This window comes from Mytilus trossulus, chromosome 6 (assembly GCF_036588685.1).
Source record: "Mytilus trossulus isolate FHL-02 chromosome 6, PNRI_Mtr1.1.1.hap1, whole genome shotgun sequence".
Taxonomy (NCBI): domain Eukaryota; kingdom Metazoa; phylum Mollusca; class Bivalvia; order Mytilida; family Mytilidae; genus Mytilus; species Mytilus trossulus.
Window position 1 is genome coordinate 77798151 of NC_086378.1, and position 18640 is coordinate 77816790.

General features: G+C 30.8%; 1 protein-coding gene across 1 annotated transcript in view; it reads right to left on the reverse strand.

Moving 5' to 3' along the window:
• LOC134723028 (uncharacterized) overlaps window positions 1-17389 on the reverse strand; it is a 31686-nt gene extending 14297 nt beyond the window's left edge. The window contains exons 1-26 of the mRNA XM_063586659.1: window positions 17323-17389; window positions 15931-16518; window positions 15494-15523; window positions 14576-14668; window positions 13587-13721; window positions 13123-13257; window positions 12384-12512; window positions 11807-11926; window positions 10861-10986; window positions 10323-10433; window positions 9878-10009; window positions 9075-9182; window positions 8626-8748; window positions 7966-8073; window positions 7455-7580; window positions 6699-6806; window positions 6171-6290; window positions 5743-5850; window positions 3734-3865; window positions 3423-3527; window positions 2561-2686; window positions 2231-2347; window positions 1835-1960; window positions 1424-1540; window positions 612-743; window positions 173-283 (exon numbers count right to left, since the gene is read on the reverse strand). Coding sequence (XP_063442729.1) covers window positions 173-283; window positions 612-743; window positions 1424-1540; window positions 1835-1960; window positions 2231-2347; window positions 2561-2686; window positions 3423-3527; window positions 3734-3865; window positions 5743-5850; window positions 6171-6290; window positions 6699-6806; window positions 7455-7580; window positions 7966-8073; window positions 8626-8748; window positions 9075-9182; window positions 9878-10009; window positions 10323-10433; window positions 10861-10986; window positions 11807-11926; window positions 12384-12512; window positions 13123-13257; window positions 13587-13721; window positions 14576-14668; window positions 15494-15523; window positions 15931-16518; window positions 17323-17389 — 3433 coding nt within the window. The remainder of the gene's footprint in view (window positions 1-172; window positions 284-611; window positions 744-1423; window positions 1541-1834; window positions 1961-2230; window positions 2348-2560; window positions 2687-3422; window positions 3528-3733; window positions 3866-5742; window positions 5851-6170; window positions 6291-6698; window positions 6807-7454; window positions 7581-7965; window positions 8074-8625; window positions 8749-9074; window positions 9183-9877; window positions 10010-10322; window positions 10434-10860; window positions 10987-11806; window positions 11927-12383; window positions 12513-13122; window positions 13258-13586; window positions 13722-14575; window positions 14669-15493; window positions 15524-15930; window positions 16519-17322) is intronic.
• Window positions 17390-18640: the final 1251 nt, after the last annotated feature.

Here is an 18640-nt window from a genome sequence, read left to right on the forward strand (position 1 = left end):
TTAAGGTCTCATTTCTGATTCTACTTTCATTTGTTATCAATTTTTTTTTTGACGTATTCTCCTATTATGGCTTAAACTCCTATCTTTATATTTTCCCGATTTCTAGAAACACGGTTGCTTGTGCCATAAACATAGCAAGTGCATTTGTAACGTAACTTAATTACATTAATACCTTGACCAGTTATGACAAGTCCTCCTCTGCTCGTGTCACAAACATAATCAGTACATTCGTATCGTCTGGTATCGCCTTGTTTAACACACTTTCCGTCTATTCCTTTACACCCTTTTAAAATAGCAGAAAATGTTCAGGTTGATTCTTTGAAACAAACAATTTGAAAGATAAAATGAATCAGATGGGAATAGGGAATTTTGTTTCAACTATTTTAAACTGCTGCAATGTATATGTCTGCACTCTTACAAGAGTTGTTGGTTGTATTACTGATAGAATAAGCCAGTTCCCAGATGTTATTTTCTAACTTCCGTTGAGTATCAAGAAAAGCTCTTCGCATGCTAATTAATTAAGTAACCCATACCCTTGGTGTAAAGGAGAATAAGCGTTTTTGAACTTTTTGAAAACATCTTCCGAAAATATCGCAAACACATTTATTTACCTGGCTTCTCAACTGTATGCATTATAACTCTTGTTGGACTGACATTTTCCCGCTTGCACTTATATGTTGTACATGTTTTTGTGTCTCTCCATACAGCCCCATCAGGTTTACATTTATTGTTGTAAGGACATCCTAAAATGCAAAATCAACTAAATAACTGTCAAAGACGCTATATGTGAATCATGTTTAATTATCTTGAAAATAAGTTACTTTGAAATGGCTATGACGAAATCAAATACGCTATCCATCGTAGGCCTATTCAGACAGCTACGATCAGCTATGATATACTTTGTTTCTACCTATTTAAATACTAATTTTAACAATCAAATGCTTACATATATTAACCTTTTAACCACTTATTTAATAAATACATTCAAATACATTTTATTTATAAATTATAGATAAAACAAAAATTGACCGGATCTACATAACCCAACAATTTAGGTATCTATCTGTAGCTATAGTAATCCACCAATCAGCTTCCTTCTATAAACAACGTCTATACTTTACGTTTAGACACATTTGACTCAATATATTTATAGAAGAGCATTTAAACGTTTGTCTTCAGACCAAAGTCCTTTGTATTTCTTAAAGCTGCTTGAATATAACTTACGAAACCACCAAACTAAATACTTGACTTTGTACAAGGATTTAAGACGTGTCATTGGTTTCTGCTATCAATTCTGAATTATGTTCCACATTAATGTATACTAATTTCAATAAGTCAATTCAACATTATGCTTCTCTTGTATATTAATGATCACCAAACAAATGGTAAATAGAAGAAAGCTAATAAAAACACGAATACTTACCAACTATTACTGGTACCATCGTACCATATCGTGTGCATTTGTATTTAACGCATGGATTGTTCTCATCTTTGACCTTGGCGCCAAATGGTCGACATACTCCAGATTCATCGGTGCATCCTTTAATCAAATAAACAACTCTGTGATATGATTATAAAATATCCATATTCAGATATTTAAAAAAAATCATATTGCCCAAAGCATAAAATTGCTCGAACTCATTTGTCTAAGGATAACAGTTTATAACAGAAAATAATTTGTAAATACAAAACGTAAATTGTCCTACAAAATGTATTTTTATATCGATAATCTACTGTTGTATCTTATTCTGAATATATCGATTTCTGTAATTTACCAAAGAACTAACTTTGTTTCTTAATTGTAAACCAAATTTGAAAACTCAACCAAACTCACCGTATGGTGATGGCAATATATCCGGGAACATGTTACCCTCTTCGTATCCGCATGTCTCTCTAACGCATAAATCTTGATTGACCCATGAGGAATCAAGAGGCCTGCAAGCATTGTCCTTTAGACATCCTAGGAAATAACATATATGTGTACGAATTGCTTGCAGTTCTATAACATGGACATTAAACAGTATATGGAAAGATGCAATATCTTTTATTCACCTTGCATTATAAAACTTCAAACTTCTCAGATTTCTCAAATGGCATGTTAAAAGTGTTCATTGTTGGGTTTTTTTTTCAATTTGCATTACTTTTATCTTGATTCTTATCCATACTCATTAAAAATATTAGCCGATTCCTTCCATTGCCTTTCAACTTTTAAATGAAAGATAGTAGTTACCAATTTTAACAGGGACAAAACTGGGTCCAGCGTCTGTTTTTTGACATTGATGTACAACACATCTTCTCAATCTCCTTTTCCCACCAAACTTAACACACTTCTTTCTTCCCATGCAGCCTTTAATATAGAAATGATTAAGACAATAATGAAATAACATGAAATAACATGAAATATCATAAAACATGTATATGCAAGATCATGATAATATTTAATATATAGATATGTGAATTATTTATTTTGTCTGCCGTGTGAAAATATAGTCTTAATGTATTAAAACAACACTATTTTTTTATTCATATGAGTCAAATCTTTAGAGTCAATACATCTTACCCCAAACAAATGATTTAACAACTGGTCGACCAGTTAACTTGCTTAGCTCGCATCTGAATTTCTTGCACTTTTCATCATTTCTCCATTTTGTTCCTAAAGGTATACACTGTCCAAGAAATTCACATTCTGCAACAAAACACATTTTCTTCATAAAATTAGTTAACAAATAATATAGAAATGAGGGCCGAATTGACAGAGAATGTAACACATTTAGGTCACCGTATGGTCTTCAACAATGAGCAAAACCAATACTATACAATTGGGCATGACAGGGCCCGAAATAACAAGTAAAATAACTCAAACGAGAAAAAAAACCCCATTATTAATGAAGAAAATCATAAAAGAAAAAAAAAGAAAAAAAACGGCAACTATTGAATTATAGGCTGCTGACTTGACTATGTACATACAAGCGGCATGTTACTACTTTTAATGCGGCAACTCCCAGCCAACATTACAACACAAGAAGGTTCAATAAGCATCTCGCTAAATCATTTCTAGTCAGGTATAAAGTCGCAGTCTGAAAAGTTTATTCTTTAAATTTCTTGTTTACGAATTTTGCGAGTATCCGATTACACGATTTAAAGGAATAGTATTCATCTCCTCATAACTTATTTAATTTTTCAACTTGCTGATTTGATATTTTTCTATTTAAGCGAAGGAGTTCACAGATAAAAGCTAGTGATATTCTGAATCATGTGACATCAAATTAAAGATCATAAGTAACCATGGTAACGATCTGCTAACAGATGCATTATAGAGTTCAAAAATGTACATACCTTAACATTACATCGACTAAATGATAGACACTAACATGTTAAGCATACAAATTTAAGGCTGACTGTATTTCTCAAAATAAACTTACGTGGATCTTGTATCTTAAATGTTCCGTCCCTTGAACAGACATAGGTACTACAATCTTCTACTTTCTTAGCTCCAGGGAAGAAACATTGGTCGTGGTCTAGGCAACCTACAAGTATTTATTAAAATATAAGCACGTAAAATGATCGCATTTGTCTTTCTCGGAGTGATCTACAAGTATTGAATCAAATGATAATAAGAATGGATATTTCTTACTGGAAATACATAAAATATTAGAGACACATTTAAATGACCATCCGTTATCATTGTAAATGTTCATTATGGCATAAAATCTGATACATTAGTATTACCAACCTCTTATTTCTTTGATTTTAGTAGCAATAAATCCGTCTCCAGCACTTGACATAACACATCTATATTTAATACATTTTTCTGAGTCAACTTTATAATCATTCACTTTCATACATTCACCATCTAATTCACAACCTTTGAAAAGAAATAGGGTAACATTATTCTTTAAAATATACGTATAATGAAGTAGTTTATTATGGCTAACATATGTTTTCCGTCTAATAAATATAAAAGGAAAATAAATATAAAATTTTTATGGAAGCTTAAAGACAGAAAAAAAAACCAAAGAGCCAGAGCCATTTTCCAGTATATTCTTTTCATTCGATAAGATAGGTAAATCATGTTTGAAATACCCAAATAGATGCTAATTATAGTACATGATCATACGTCACATTATTTATTTTTATACCTTAAACAGGTATTCCTACCAAAAAACCCCAATACTATTGATATTTTTATATTGCATTTGTTTAATTGTTAAACCCCTTTATGCGCATAAGGTACCTATCACGTAACTTGTCAACAAGTCAAATAATATCGAACAAATTCAAATGGGATGCTGTTTTTTTCTCATTTTGAATATATGTATATCTGTATGTGTCCTTTAATGTTTTATCGTCTATAAGATAAGATAAAATAATATTATAGTTTAACCGGAGAACATCCTACATCAGCTGGTCATAGAACACCTTGTGTTACTAAAACATGTTATATGGCCTTTTATGGCATTTTAACAAATCGGACATTCGTTGTGATACAGATGCAATAGCTTCTTGATGCTTTACTTACAATCACGATTTGTAGTTTAGTTGATTTGTTCTGAGGTGTTGTTTTATTTTCAGATGACTTTTGTACCGGTGCAGGGACGGTGGTAAAATGTCATTACTATAGTATCTACATGTACACAGACTGCCAGTTCGTGAATTTGCGACAAAACTGCTGTTAACTTCATTGTTACACATAATACTATGTTCAAAAAAGATTTCGAATGTTGTTTGTGTTTTGTTTTGAAACTTGTATGCAAAGCCTCATTTTAAGTTATGTGTATATTACACACGCAGCATTGTTATCAATTATGTACAGGCATCAGTTTGACGGCAGTTGTTTCTTGCATAAATGTAATAAATGTAAACATTGAAGAGAAAGTAAGTCAAGAATGTGAACAGTCATGGGAATGCACACAATAAGCGATACATTATTTTTTCTTTACTAAAACGATATACTAGTATACTATAAAGTCAAAACGAACCAGAATGACTCTATGAATTAAGGTAACATCCGAAAAAATATGATAGAAACATTAAAATTTAATATTCCAACACAAAAAATGCAAAAAGTGTGAGCGAGATTGGAACCTTATCTTCAAAACAGTCTGTGATTAGTAGTTCTATGCTCTACTGATGGAGCCACGGCGACGCTTGGAAATACTGTCTTATTTAGAAGCTATCAGTACAATTAAGCGATGTTACAAATTTTATTTTTTTTAAAGTTGTTTTTTATGTGATAAGGACACACCAAATCAATTTCAATTTTGAGGGATTAAATAGTATAAATTACAACAGTCACAAAAAACATAACTTTTTTTTGGTTTGAAATGTCCTTCTGGGGGGATTCCCTGTTTTTCCCACCTAAAATCACCATAAATTGCGAATATTGGACTTTCATTCTTTTTGAGGATTAAATCAACTATTTATCACACCTATCTTAATATATGTAAATCGACGTATTGACCAAAAAGCATTTTTATTTTTGTTTTTTATAGTAAATTCTATTCTGTCGGCAATTTTTGAAATTGGCCCCTCTGTGAAAAAAAATCACGACAAATTGACCCTACCTCAAATTTTAGCTGTTTTCTTGGTTTTGTATAATGGCTAATGAAAACATTCGAAAGACGCAAAACAAGACTACGATCGGAAATAACAAGTTGTACACAGCAGAATATGCACTGTTTTGTTGTTTCGGTGTGTCGGCTATGTGTAACTCGAATTTTCGTATACTCGTAATATATTTACCAACTTTCTGTGGCACCAGTTTTCCATTATTACAATCATAACTGATACAATTGTCCTGATCTAAATCTTTCCTGTCATTAATACATTCGTCATTCATACCACGGCATCCTGCAATATAAAATAGTTTAGTAGTTTTATATTATTAGAAAAGTGTTTGTGCTCTTACGTTAGAAATATTAATGTTAATTATGAATTATCGTTTTGTTGAATTAATGAAATCGAATTTAAAAATTGAGCAAGTTAGTGCCTACTCTTTCAACAGAACAGACATTAGTATTTGCTTGTGCTCGTTATCTGATTGGACGTACATGCATAAACAATCAAAACAAAGTTTATTACTATTAGAACAAAAATGGTACTTCCTTTCAAATTATGTGATTTTTTACACTTATTTTCGTTACATTTTTAAATTGATTAATTGTTCTTACCATAGGTAATTTCTTCTATATCTAATCCATCTTCGTCTTTAAAACAACCGTATCGTCTACATGTCTTTTTGTCAAACCAGGTCTGATTCAAATTTTTACAGTTGTTTTTCCATGGACATTCTGAGAGAATAATTAGAATTTGTACTAATTGGCACAGTACAACAATAGTAATTGCATTTCATTTCGAACAATGTGATGCTTATAAAAATCCTGATTGCTTCGAAACTCTGGACTGTGTCAAAATCATTTTTTAAACCATTGTTGGCTTCTAAGTGTTAATAGAAGTTAATTTATATATACTTAAAAGACATTTGCACGTCTTAATATGCTGATATTTCACTTTTGTTTTACCAGTAAGTAAACTTTAAAATGACAATTTGTCCTTTGATTTATGTATGTAAAGGCGTCAAACCTACATTGACTGTACACAAATCTGATATCTGATAGCGTTTGTCAAAGTCCAATAAACTGTTGTTCATGACGCTTTATAAAAACAAAGCTAATTTAATCTTCCATTATATAACTTACTAGAATCAACTATCTGGAATCCCTGTCCATTTGGCTGGCATTCATATTTTTGACAATCCTTTTCATATGTATCACCAGGATTTTTACAGATGCCCTCTTCCAAGCAACCTAAATAATAACAAATTCCATATAAATACCATCAAATGAATATACTATAGTCAATACGTGTGATTTAGATAAAGTTAATGATTTGTTTTGTTTTTGTCAAGAATAAGTAGTCCGACTAGCAATGTTGTTTTCTCTTTCTCAAATTTTAACTTTGATGCTAGAAAAACCTTACGAAAGCAAAGCCCTACATGTATTTATAATTCACATGCTAGTCAATAAAAATAGCTAATGACTAGAAATTGTATCCATTTTTGATATTTTGTACAAATTAATCTCCATTCAACCGATGGAATATTAACAGCATATATGGTTAATGCTTCAAAAGGAAAGAAAAACTACTTGATATTTAAAAGGTAAAATCGCAAAAGAACTGAACTCGAAATAATAATAATATTTTAAAAATATTGATATAATACTTATGTTATTATGAATTATATATATGAACAGCATTCCCAATTATCAAATTATCGGCTAAAGAAACGCTAAATTATCAAAATATATTGAATCCATGGTCACGTATATTTTTTGAATTTGTTTTCGTCTATCAACATTTTTGACTAGCTACATACAATAATAATTCTGTTTTTTTTATGACATTCTAAAACTATATTTATGTTTATTAAAACTTCACTCTAAAACTGTACTTACCGTATGGAGAAGAAGACAGTTCCGATTCGCCAGTGAAGTCGTCTTTATAACAGGATAAAGTCAAACATTCAGACATATCAACCCATGTCTTGTCAGAGCCATAACATTTGCCCTTAAACTCGCAATCTGTAAAGGTATTTCAATAATATTTATTGAATAAATTTTTTTTATAATCCGAATGAACTATAAGACTGCTTAAGCATCTAAAGAGTGAATAAGAAAGAGGATATTTACGCAGGCAGAAAACTTTAAAAGGGAATACCTCTCGAAACCGTGACTTGTCGACTTAAAACCGTAATGTAACACATTTTGTTGAAATGAGTTCCATTAGAAACATTTGCAAAATGTAATACTCCCAACATCAAGCTATTATATATGCTAGCCTAAGTATTAACTTGTTTCCTATTATTCGAAATATGATACTAGATATATCATCTGATTTCGTTACCTGAAAAATTGAGGGGACGTTATTGTTTATAAAAGCGTATTAGTTCATAACTTGGAATCTTACCTTCTCGTCTCAATATATGGTCTGAATAACATTTATATTTCACACAACTTCCGTCCTTCACTGCAAACTCTCCTGGTGCAAAGCAGTTTCCTTTGTCATCTTTACAACCTGCAAAATGGTTTTTAAAACATGTTTAACAATAGAGTGTAACAAATGTATATAATGATTTGTTACTTCAGAGAAATCAAATAAAAAAACTAGTGTTGTCCTGTGAAAAGTTACTCAAAGTAAATAACGACAAACACTTGTCGTACGTATTCTAAATTATTTGCGGTCAATCTACATTACCGATATTCTTTCAAAATTGCTAAATAAAATGATCATTCGCCATTAGATAACAAACTCAAGCAAGAGAAACTAAAAAAACCCTCAAAATTTCGATGTAAAGTATCTGTTTTAGTACTTTCATTTAACACTAATATGTAAGTATAAAAAATGGCCCAATACTTTTTAATATTTTACAACTATGGGATGATTTGTTTTCCATGCAGTTAATGTGTTTGGGCCTTGATTTTGGCATTTGATAAAAAGACTTTTTGTTTTGAATTTTCCTTGGAGTTCGGTATTCTTGCTATTAAACTTTTTACACTAAGTTTACCTTATTTCAAATTAACTGGAATTATTAAAATACTAGTAGTATCAATTCGCATATGAACTTACCGTATTTCCTTCTAAAGAAGACAGCCCCTAATTTTTTGTCAGCCCTACAAACCACGTGTTTACATCTCTTTCTGTCCACCCAGTCATCTCCGATATCATAACATTTACCATCATATTCACATTCTGTTTGGAACAGAAAAATAGCACTTTTGTTTAAGTTCAACTTTAACATTAGTATACGCATTCAACAAGAATTCGCTTATTCAACAGATGTCTAGTCAATATAAAACATTGCATAAACAAGATGTGGCTTTAACATTTTGTAATTCAATGTTTTCATAGTTCCATAGGCTATACATTCTGCACTAATAAACACTAATTTAACTTTTTTCTAATCATGCAGAATACAACATAGCTCTTTAACATCTGCATTTATCTAATATAATTACATAACATGTTTTAGCAGATTGTTATACAAATCAAGCAACCTATTATAATTGAATTCTTACTTGCACCAACTCTATCTAATTTGCCGTTGTTTTTACATCTGTAGGTCATACAATGGTCGTCGAATTCCTCACCAGGTTTAACACATTCTCCATCAAAATTGTGACATTCTGCAAAATCGAAAATGTATGTTAGTTTGTTTCACCTATTTTGCGATTAGATTTACGATTAAATGATATATTTACCGTCATCTCTAAAATGAACATTAGGGTTATACTTAAACATAAACTAATTCAATGACAAAAACAAAACATTTACACTTTCATAAACTGACAAAATATTAGTCAACTTGGCTTTGAACATGATATCGATCAATCATGTCAATAAAGGTTTTAAAGCGACCAAGCTTCGAGTGATAATTCAGTAAAATCTCATACAATGTAATTCTATATAGCTATATATAAAAAAAAAACAAGGTGGGAAAATACGTATGAAAATGAATGGACACCAAGGACGTCAAATATCTAATAACACGTAGTTATTAGTCTCGAGTTTGACAAAACTGTTTATAGTATCTGCACGATGTATATAGATATGCTGATAAATGGCAGAATAGAAATATTACTAATGAGTTCAGGGAAAAGAGTTAAAAAAGGCGAATGATGTTTGATATATACGTTTGTATTTTGAATGTCGTCATACAAATAACATGATAAAGGTTGTTTATAAATTCATCGCAATCCTGACTGGTATTGATATCATCAAGTCAGGCTGATATGTGTACCATTATTGTCGTTGTTCGTATTACACATACAGTTTACAAACATGTGCTACTTAAAATTATATAAATATATAATATACAAACCCAAATCTTGTTCAATATCTGTTTCTACAGTGTCGTCCATTGTGTCTACCAATACGCATCTAAACACTGCACACTCCCCAGGTTGTCGCCATTTTGATCCAACTGGTTTACACTCTCCACCAACATCACATCCTGAATGTATTTATTATATAAGTTAAAAATGAAGTAACTGTCGTTTTTCTATTAAATACTTTTTTAATTCTTATTTTGAAACCTCACAATACGATTTTTAACGTTACGTTTTAAGTTATGCTTTTATAAAATGTTCAGTCGGTTTCTTAATGTTCAAATTGATTTGATAAAGACTATGTTGGCCAACTGATTTAGTTGTTTTTATCAATACTTACAATCAGTGTAAAGTATTATAAGACAAAACTATCTATGAATAGAAATTATAGACTTTACATTCTTTTTACATGTCTTTTGAGTTTTAAAACCATCTAACCTGCTTCAATCAGTTCTAAATTTCCTTTGTTGTCGCACTGATACTTGATACAACCCTTTTGAGTAACGACATCTCCTTTGGCAGCGCAACTTCCATCTGTTCCTTTGCAACCTATGAAGGAACACAACAATGAAACAAAGTCATATAAAAGATCAAGTTTTGTCAAATTTAAATCAAATAAAGCTAACCACTATATCAACCGGTACATGTGATGTAAAATATTGTTTGTTATATATAGAATGACCAACTATTGATAGATTTAACAAACATTCTTAAGTCAAATTTTGAAAGTCATTAACATGTTTTTGGTTTGTTGTCGCATTGTGATCAAATTATGCGTGTTTGCTTTTTACCATCCCTCCCCCTTTAACCAAAAGAATTGACAAAATTAATACTTGAACAAAGAAGACCATTTTACTTAATAGTTGCATTGCATTATTAGAAGGTCAATATTTCTTCAACTTGTTTTTGATTTAGATATATTATATGATATTGTTTACTACATGTCAATACTTAACGTGAATATAAATGTATATACCTGCAACTCTTTCCTTCATCACTAGCCTGTTTTGTCTCTTAGAGTATGAACACACAAAATTTGTGCATGTGCTTTCTTCAAAGACCTTTTGATTTTTCATCAAACATTGTCCATTATGTTCACAGCCTGAATTTAAAAAAAACAAATGGGTACATGTTTTTATCCTATATTTTTACAGTGTTCCCAAATACATGTATACAGTGAAAGCTTTGTTAATATTATTATGTGATATTTACTTCGTATCAATACTGTTACAACACACAAGTTATTGAAATAACTCGAGCATTACTGAATCTAAATGTTCTAAATTAGGAATCCAAGGGTTTTCTTCTACTGTTACTGAATAAGACTTCTTGTCAAATCTGGGGTATTTGATTCATGATACAGACGAAAAACAATCTGCGGAGCAAATATTTCATATTGATCCAGCACTACCTTTCTGTTTGGTGCATTGAGTATTGCATATTGACAAGATTTTCTATGTGCTGTTTCACATTTATATGTAACGGAATTTGGTGAGACTGTCATGAAAGTGAGAGGGTTAGCGCTATAGAACCAGGTTTAATCAACCATTTTCTACATTTAAAAATGCCTGTACAAAGTCAGGAAAATGACAGTTCTTGTCCATTCGTTTTTGATGCGTTTTCTTATTTGATTTTGCCATGTGACTATGGACTTTCCGAATTGATTTCCTCTAATTTCAGTTTTTTTGTGATTTTACTTTTTTCATTTGTTTTATTTTTTCGGCTTTTTTTGATTGGCTAGAAATAAACTGTCATCATACATCAACCAATTGTCTTCAGTTTTGGTTCTCTGTTTTGAGTCTGGCATATCTTATGTTTTCAAAATGTATCACTATATCGATATCCCATACATGCAGCAACTAATATTTCGAAAAATGTCTTTTAAAGCCTGGAAATCATAAAATATTTAGAAAATAAAATACCTTGTGATTCCAACATAAGTTCATAACCCATTGCCTTGTCGTCATAGTTACAGACTAATACGTCACACACTTCTGTTACCCTTTCACCAAGCTGTACACACTTATTCCCATATTTACAAGCTGAAAACAATAAGAAAAAAATGACATTTGAAAACAAATTGTCTAACACACATTTACCTATTATAACAACAACATATTATAATGAATATTCAAGTTATTTCTCACAAATAATACACTGGTTTAAGATGTTTGTTATGACAGTATTACACGTTTTACTATTCCCAAATTAAGAAATCCGTGATGTACTTTCTTGCAAAATAGGATGAAATTTAAACATGGCCGTTTTTGGTTGAAATATAAAAGTATTCGATAGATTTGGATGAACAATGAAACTCAAAATACAAAACACTGTATGACAAACTCAGCAGAGTCATGAGACAAACCCACCAAAGGTGCGGCTGACAAATATGTGATTTTAAAAGTCGGTATATGTCTGAATCATGTTAAACTAACGAATCATAAAACTTCGAACGCTTTATTTCATTATAAATGGCGACAAAGTCAGAAAACAACTTACCGGTGTTTACAGGTATAAATTCAGCAGTTAGGATTCCATTGAAAGTTGAGGCTTGACATTCATAGCTGATGCAGTGTTCTTTGTAAGTGTAACCAACCTCACTACATGTTCCGTCAGATCGCACACATTCTGAAAACAGATTTCATTAATCTTGTTTATTAATAAAGTGTCATACACTAAAGTATGAATATGATAGTACAATTTATATTGAATTTAATTTCTTATAGGAAATAAGGAATTTTAAATGTAGTGTATGTTTATATTTATAAAGAAAAATGTTTTTTTTTTAATTTTTTGGTGCAAGAAAAAATATTGTTTAAGCAAGACAACGGACGGTTTGTATAATGAAACCGGTACTGCGTTGCTAACATACAAAATCTAGACCAATAATATAACATCAAAAAGAAACAATAGATATAGGAAGATGTGGTGTGAGTGCCAATGAGACAACTCTCCATCCAAATAACAATTTCAAAAAAAGTAAACCATTATAGGTCAAAATACGGCCTTCAACACGGAGCCTTGGCTATTTTTTTATTTATAAATTATGTTGTCGTATAAATTGCGTTGTCGTTCAAAATACAATTATGAAAAACATTTACCATGTATCTTTAAATATTGCTACCGCTTAACATTGATGAACAAAATTCATCACCCCCATTTACCATTCTCCCGATCCCCCCTCCCAAAAACAAAATGATGTAAAAAAAAATAAAAACCAAAAAACAGTTACACAAACCTTTTCCGACCATCAAATACTCGCTGTAAACTTCATTGTTATCAAAGGTTCGTCTAATACATTGATAGTTGGCACAGACATTCGTGTCCTCGACAATTTTGTTTTCATCAACGCATTGTCCGTCCACAATACATCCTGCAAGTCAAAGTTATAAATTTTTAAGATAGATCACTTAAACACAAGACATTCTGTTTTAATTTGATTTCAATTGCTTAAATATTCAAATAGTTAAAATAAAGATTCAGCACCCAAACTATTTTTAATGTCATTTCATTCCCTATCTTAATATACCATGCATTAAATATCAAGAAATAAATTGTAAAAATGTATTAAAATTACAAGTGATACAATGTTCACACTAGGAACAATATTCGTAGAGAACTAAAAAAAAAAGCTTATGACGATAACTCTGTCCTTGAACACGCGCTGATAATGTACTTTTATTGAACAGTTTGTTGACACACCTGCATTGACGAGTCTGTAGTTGTAGCTTGGACAAAGATTATTTTTACAACCGGCAGGTTTGGAACATTTATATTGGTAGCATATATCACTTCGTTTTTCTCCCCATTCAAAGCATTTTCCATTATTGATACAACCTGAACAAAATAATATATATATCAAGCATATATCAAACAATTTTATAGTCAATTTGTATTTTAAAAAAAGGCATATCAATAAAACTACAGAAGTTTTGGTAATGGGATAAAACGTAATTTTTAAAACACATAATTTTTGAAGACAATAAATTGAAAGTATGAAAAAATGTAATTACCATAAGGTCAAGAAAAGGTATTTACATGACAAACAAATGAAAACATCGACACAATGAAAATTAAAAAAAAACCAACCAAGAAACACTTGAGCAATTAAATCTATTTATGAATCAATTTATAAAAACGAAGAAAAACGTGAAAAATGTATTGCCTGAACGTTATAAGTATTGGTGTTTTGATAAGATATTCACTTTTGACATTATTTTGATATAACAAAATATTGATGGATTTATTTCTATCATTGTCTATAGGATATATCATCATAAATTTTTGGATCTTTCCTTTAAATCAGTTTATTTATTTCTGGTGGGATTCGTGTTGCTCTGTCTTTAGTGTTCTTTATGGTGTTGTGTGTACTATTGTTTCCTAATTGGTTTTTTGTTTCCTTTGGTATTTCAGACTCTCTTTTAGATCTGGCGTTGTCAGGTCATATTAATGTTAACATGCACTGTGGTTTTAGATCTTTGGAATGATGCAATCTGTTTTATAGAGCATTACTTTTATAATATCTTATTTATGAAAATACTTTGCTGGTATTGGGTTTAAATTCATCGACGTTATATGTAATACTGCCTTTGATCCTTTTTGTATTGTAAATATCTTCTGACTTCAAACTGTGTCAACTAATGTTCAGATGAATGATATATATATGTAGTTTGCCCTATACAATTACATACCAGTAAAACCCATCTTTTTCCATTTTGAATTGATGCATTTAAATGTACGGCATCTTTTTTCAAACACTTTTCCTTCTTCGTAGCAAGGAGAACCTTAAATAAAACAAAATAACCACACTTACATTTAGTGTTTAATAAGTTTAAGTGATTCAAAAATCTAGCAATTAGAAAAGCATTACACGCTATGTTGAGTCTTTTAATGTGCCCTAAATGTTTATTCATAACAGTTGACAAATGGTATTAGCGTATAAGTAACAAAGTATATTCCTAACGGAATAGTAAACACTTCGTAGTAAAATATAGACACCGGATATCTGGACCTAAAATATATGGGGGTTGGTTGGTGGTGTTGGGTGTGGTTCGAATTCCAGGGGGTGAAAAAGAAAAATTTGCATCCGATTCCCTCCCACGTAGGATAACTTACGCTCAGGTTTCTTCTGCAGTATAGCCAGTAATGGTCGTTAAATCGTCGCCGCGGAATTTAGATCGGGATAGTGGTGTGATATATCGTCATAACCAAGTTATGTCGTCCCTTCAGTTTTATTCAAACTAACGCAAGACATCAACATGATTAACAATAAACAGTTCGTACATTGTTTCCAGCAATAAAAACGCAATTATAGAGACTATGCATAGTTGAAGCGACGTAAAGGAGTTATAACACATTGTGTTTACGTGTTAGATAATGTCAAAGAATGATCGAATTGCATTATTTTAATTATATGTAATTGTGTGTACATATATACCTTTATAACACTCCCTGTCAGTATCCCGATACTTGAAGACCCACAAGAGTCCAAATATGTTTGGAACCGTTCTTTCATTATATAAATGGTACTTTTTTGTAACGTTTATTTCTTGTACATTATGCAAAATTCAAAATAACAATTCTAATTTTTTATCGTTTTTAGTTCTTACCATTCTGTATAACTGTATTCTGTTGTATAACTATAGAAAATCAATAAAACATGTGATTAGTAGCACTGTTTGATAACATATATTTGCAAATAAAAAGTATATAGAATGCGAATATAAAAGATGACGGAAAATTTGAAAATGCCTGTACCAAGTCAGGAATATGATAGTTCTTTTCTATTCGTTTTTGATGCGTTTTGTTATTTGATTTTGCCATGTGATTATGGACTTTCCGTTTTGATTTTCCTCTGAGTTCAGTATTTTTGTGATTTTACTTTTTTCTCTTTATCATGAATAGTAAAACTGTAGTAAAATGGAAGACTTTAAACTTACAAGAAAGCTGTGTTACACATATATTGAAAAGTTGACTTACAAAATAATTCAATTTCCTATTTCACTTTATAGCATATAACTGTCTAATGAAACATTATTTGACCTACTTGGACACATATTGTCGAAGATAGCATTTTTTAATTCGTCGAGGGCTTGGTAATCTTTCAACATTTGATACATATCAGCATTCCCAAGTTCCGGTTGTCGGACAATCTCCAATAACTCTTGTGGATATTCCTCAAGTTCTTTACCAATACCTAAAGCGTAAATAACCGCAACCTCCTTAAGATTGTCAGCATATTGGATAGTGAGATCTTTTCTGTAATTTGAATTTCCATCTGTGACCAGTATGACGAAATTAGGGATATTCTCTCGGTCCCCTTTATCTGCAGTGAATAAGACGTTTTTGGTTACGTTTAAAGCACCAGCTGTGTAGGTTACACCGTCTGTGTACTTTATTTGTGACAAGTGTTTATCAATGTCAGCTGATGTGGTGTACGAGTCTAGATGAAATTCTATTTCTACCGACGTTGAATATACGACGGCCCCGACTCTGACCGCACCATTATCTATAGACAGGTGAGTGATTAATCCTCTCAGAAAATTCTTCAGTCTCAAGAAGTTTCCCCAACCTATGCTATTAGAAGCATCAATGATAAATACCAGATCCAGTTCACCAGAGACACACACTGCGTCTAAAAAAGAAAAGTCATACATTTCTATATTAATTTTTCAGATAGAAAAGAGTATTAAATGATCAATACCTGTAATACATAAAAGTTTTAAATAAAGCATTTACAATAACTTGTGAAATATATTGTTAATTATTCAGTTAAAGGATACAATGAACAGCTTTATTTGGGAAGGCCTTTCAGTTTTTGGAACTTTATGCTCTTAAACTAGGTCCTTGATTGAGCTTTTAACATTTATTTCTAGCGTCACTGATGTTTTTTTTTTTTTTTTTATTAAGAATGAGTGTCAGCTATACAACATTACAAGACTTGGTCTTGGGGGGGGGGGGGGGGGGGGGGAATCCTGAACTAATTGAGATGTAGGGTGTAAGTTTTAAAAAAAGGACCATACAACAAAATTTACCAGAATTTGACTTTTTCAATTGAAGAAAAGGAATAAAGGCGCTTTAATTTTGAGGTTAAAGTTATTTGAGTTTCTCTGTATTGATATCTATATTTAATACTTTCAATAGGTGTTTTTACAATTTTTATTCTGATCAGAGGTATTTCGTAAACTTAAGTAATGGTCTATTGAACAATTGGACAGCTCCCTAAAACATTTAATAATGTCTCTGTTGACCTGAGATTATTGTAGAACATACTATATTATATTTAAAAAGAAAACAGTCAGACTTTTTTCTCCTTATTTTGTAAAATAATGTTTTTTTAGCCTTAGTCTTTTTTAGTTATACATATTGTTGTCTCTTATTCAGTTAATACAATAAATATGAAGTTACTTTTTGTTAAATATTGGATTAATAATCTCACCAGGTTGTGCTGTTATTATACTCCACGATAAACAAAATGCCAGTAACAATAACAACTGACGAGACATCGTGTAACCTTGCTGAAAAAGACATGTATGTTTATTAGATAAATATAAATAAAAAAATAACATCACAATGACTACATAATTATATATTATTAAGATCAATGCATATTAAAATCGGTTATCACTTTAAAGTACGAAAAAGTGTTTTTTTCTTCCCTAAATTTGAATATATCAAAATGTAATTGTATCAATTTGACGAGTACAATATCAAAAATGTAATGTTTAAAAGCGTTCCGTCTACACAGAAAACCATAGCGCAAACCGTAGGACAGCATTATTTCAAGTCAGCAGGTAAATTACTATGGCATGACTTTCAGCAACTAAGATAATTGTTTTGTTTGTTTAATTTTTTTGTTTTTATATAATGTTGATAGCACACACCTTCGCGATTAAGTACAAATTACGAAATTAAGTAAAATACTATTTAGAGGAATGTTATCGACTCCATTTTGAATGATAAAAACTCTTCAGTAAGATAGCAAAACAACATTTGATATGATCTTAGCAAAAACATTAACCATGTTGACTATTCCATAAAACAAGTCGAAAATTTGTGTATACCCAAAACAGAAATATTATCTTTATGATCAAATACAAGTACTTCACAAATCATTTTTAACCGTAGTAATAAAAGTTACAGTAGCTAACCGTGTTCAAAAGTTAAAAATTAGTAATAAAAAACTAAAACCGAGTAAACGACATTATTTATAAGAGGAAGAAAAATGAACAAAGAGAAACACTGAATTGTATCAAAAACAAGCGCCAACATTCATTGATACAGATTAATTGATAACAACTGCCATATGTATGACTTGGTAAAGGGCAATACAGTTTCAGTAAACAATTTAATATTCGTTAATAAAAACAAAAACATAATTTTCAATTTTCTCAAGAGACGAACGCTGATTTATAGTTGAATCAAAACTTAAAGAGTGGACAATGAAAACCAACGGTCTGATCTTTATAAAAAAAAAAACATCGAGAAACTAGAAACACTCATGAACCACATCAACAAACGACATATATTTAGCATCATATTCATGATTTAGGAGAGATGAATACAATTGCAGTGGGTTTAATCGTTTTAATGATATCAAACCTTAACCCTTATCTAAAACAATAGTGTAACATCACAACAAAGATACTTACATTGTATTTAATATTACAGCAAAAACAATCACAGTCACTAATATGAGACTCAAATTTTCCATTATGCGTTTATATGATTCCTCTATTTAGTCTATACAAAAAAAT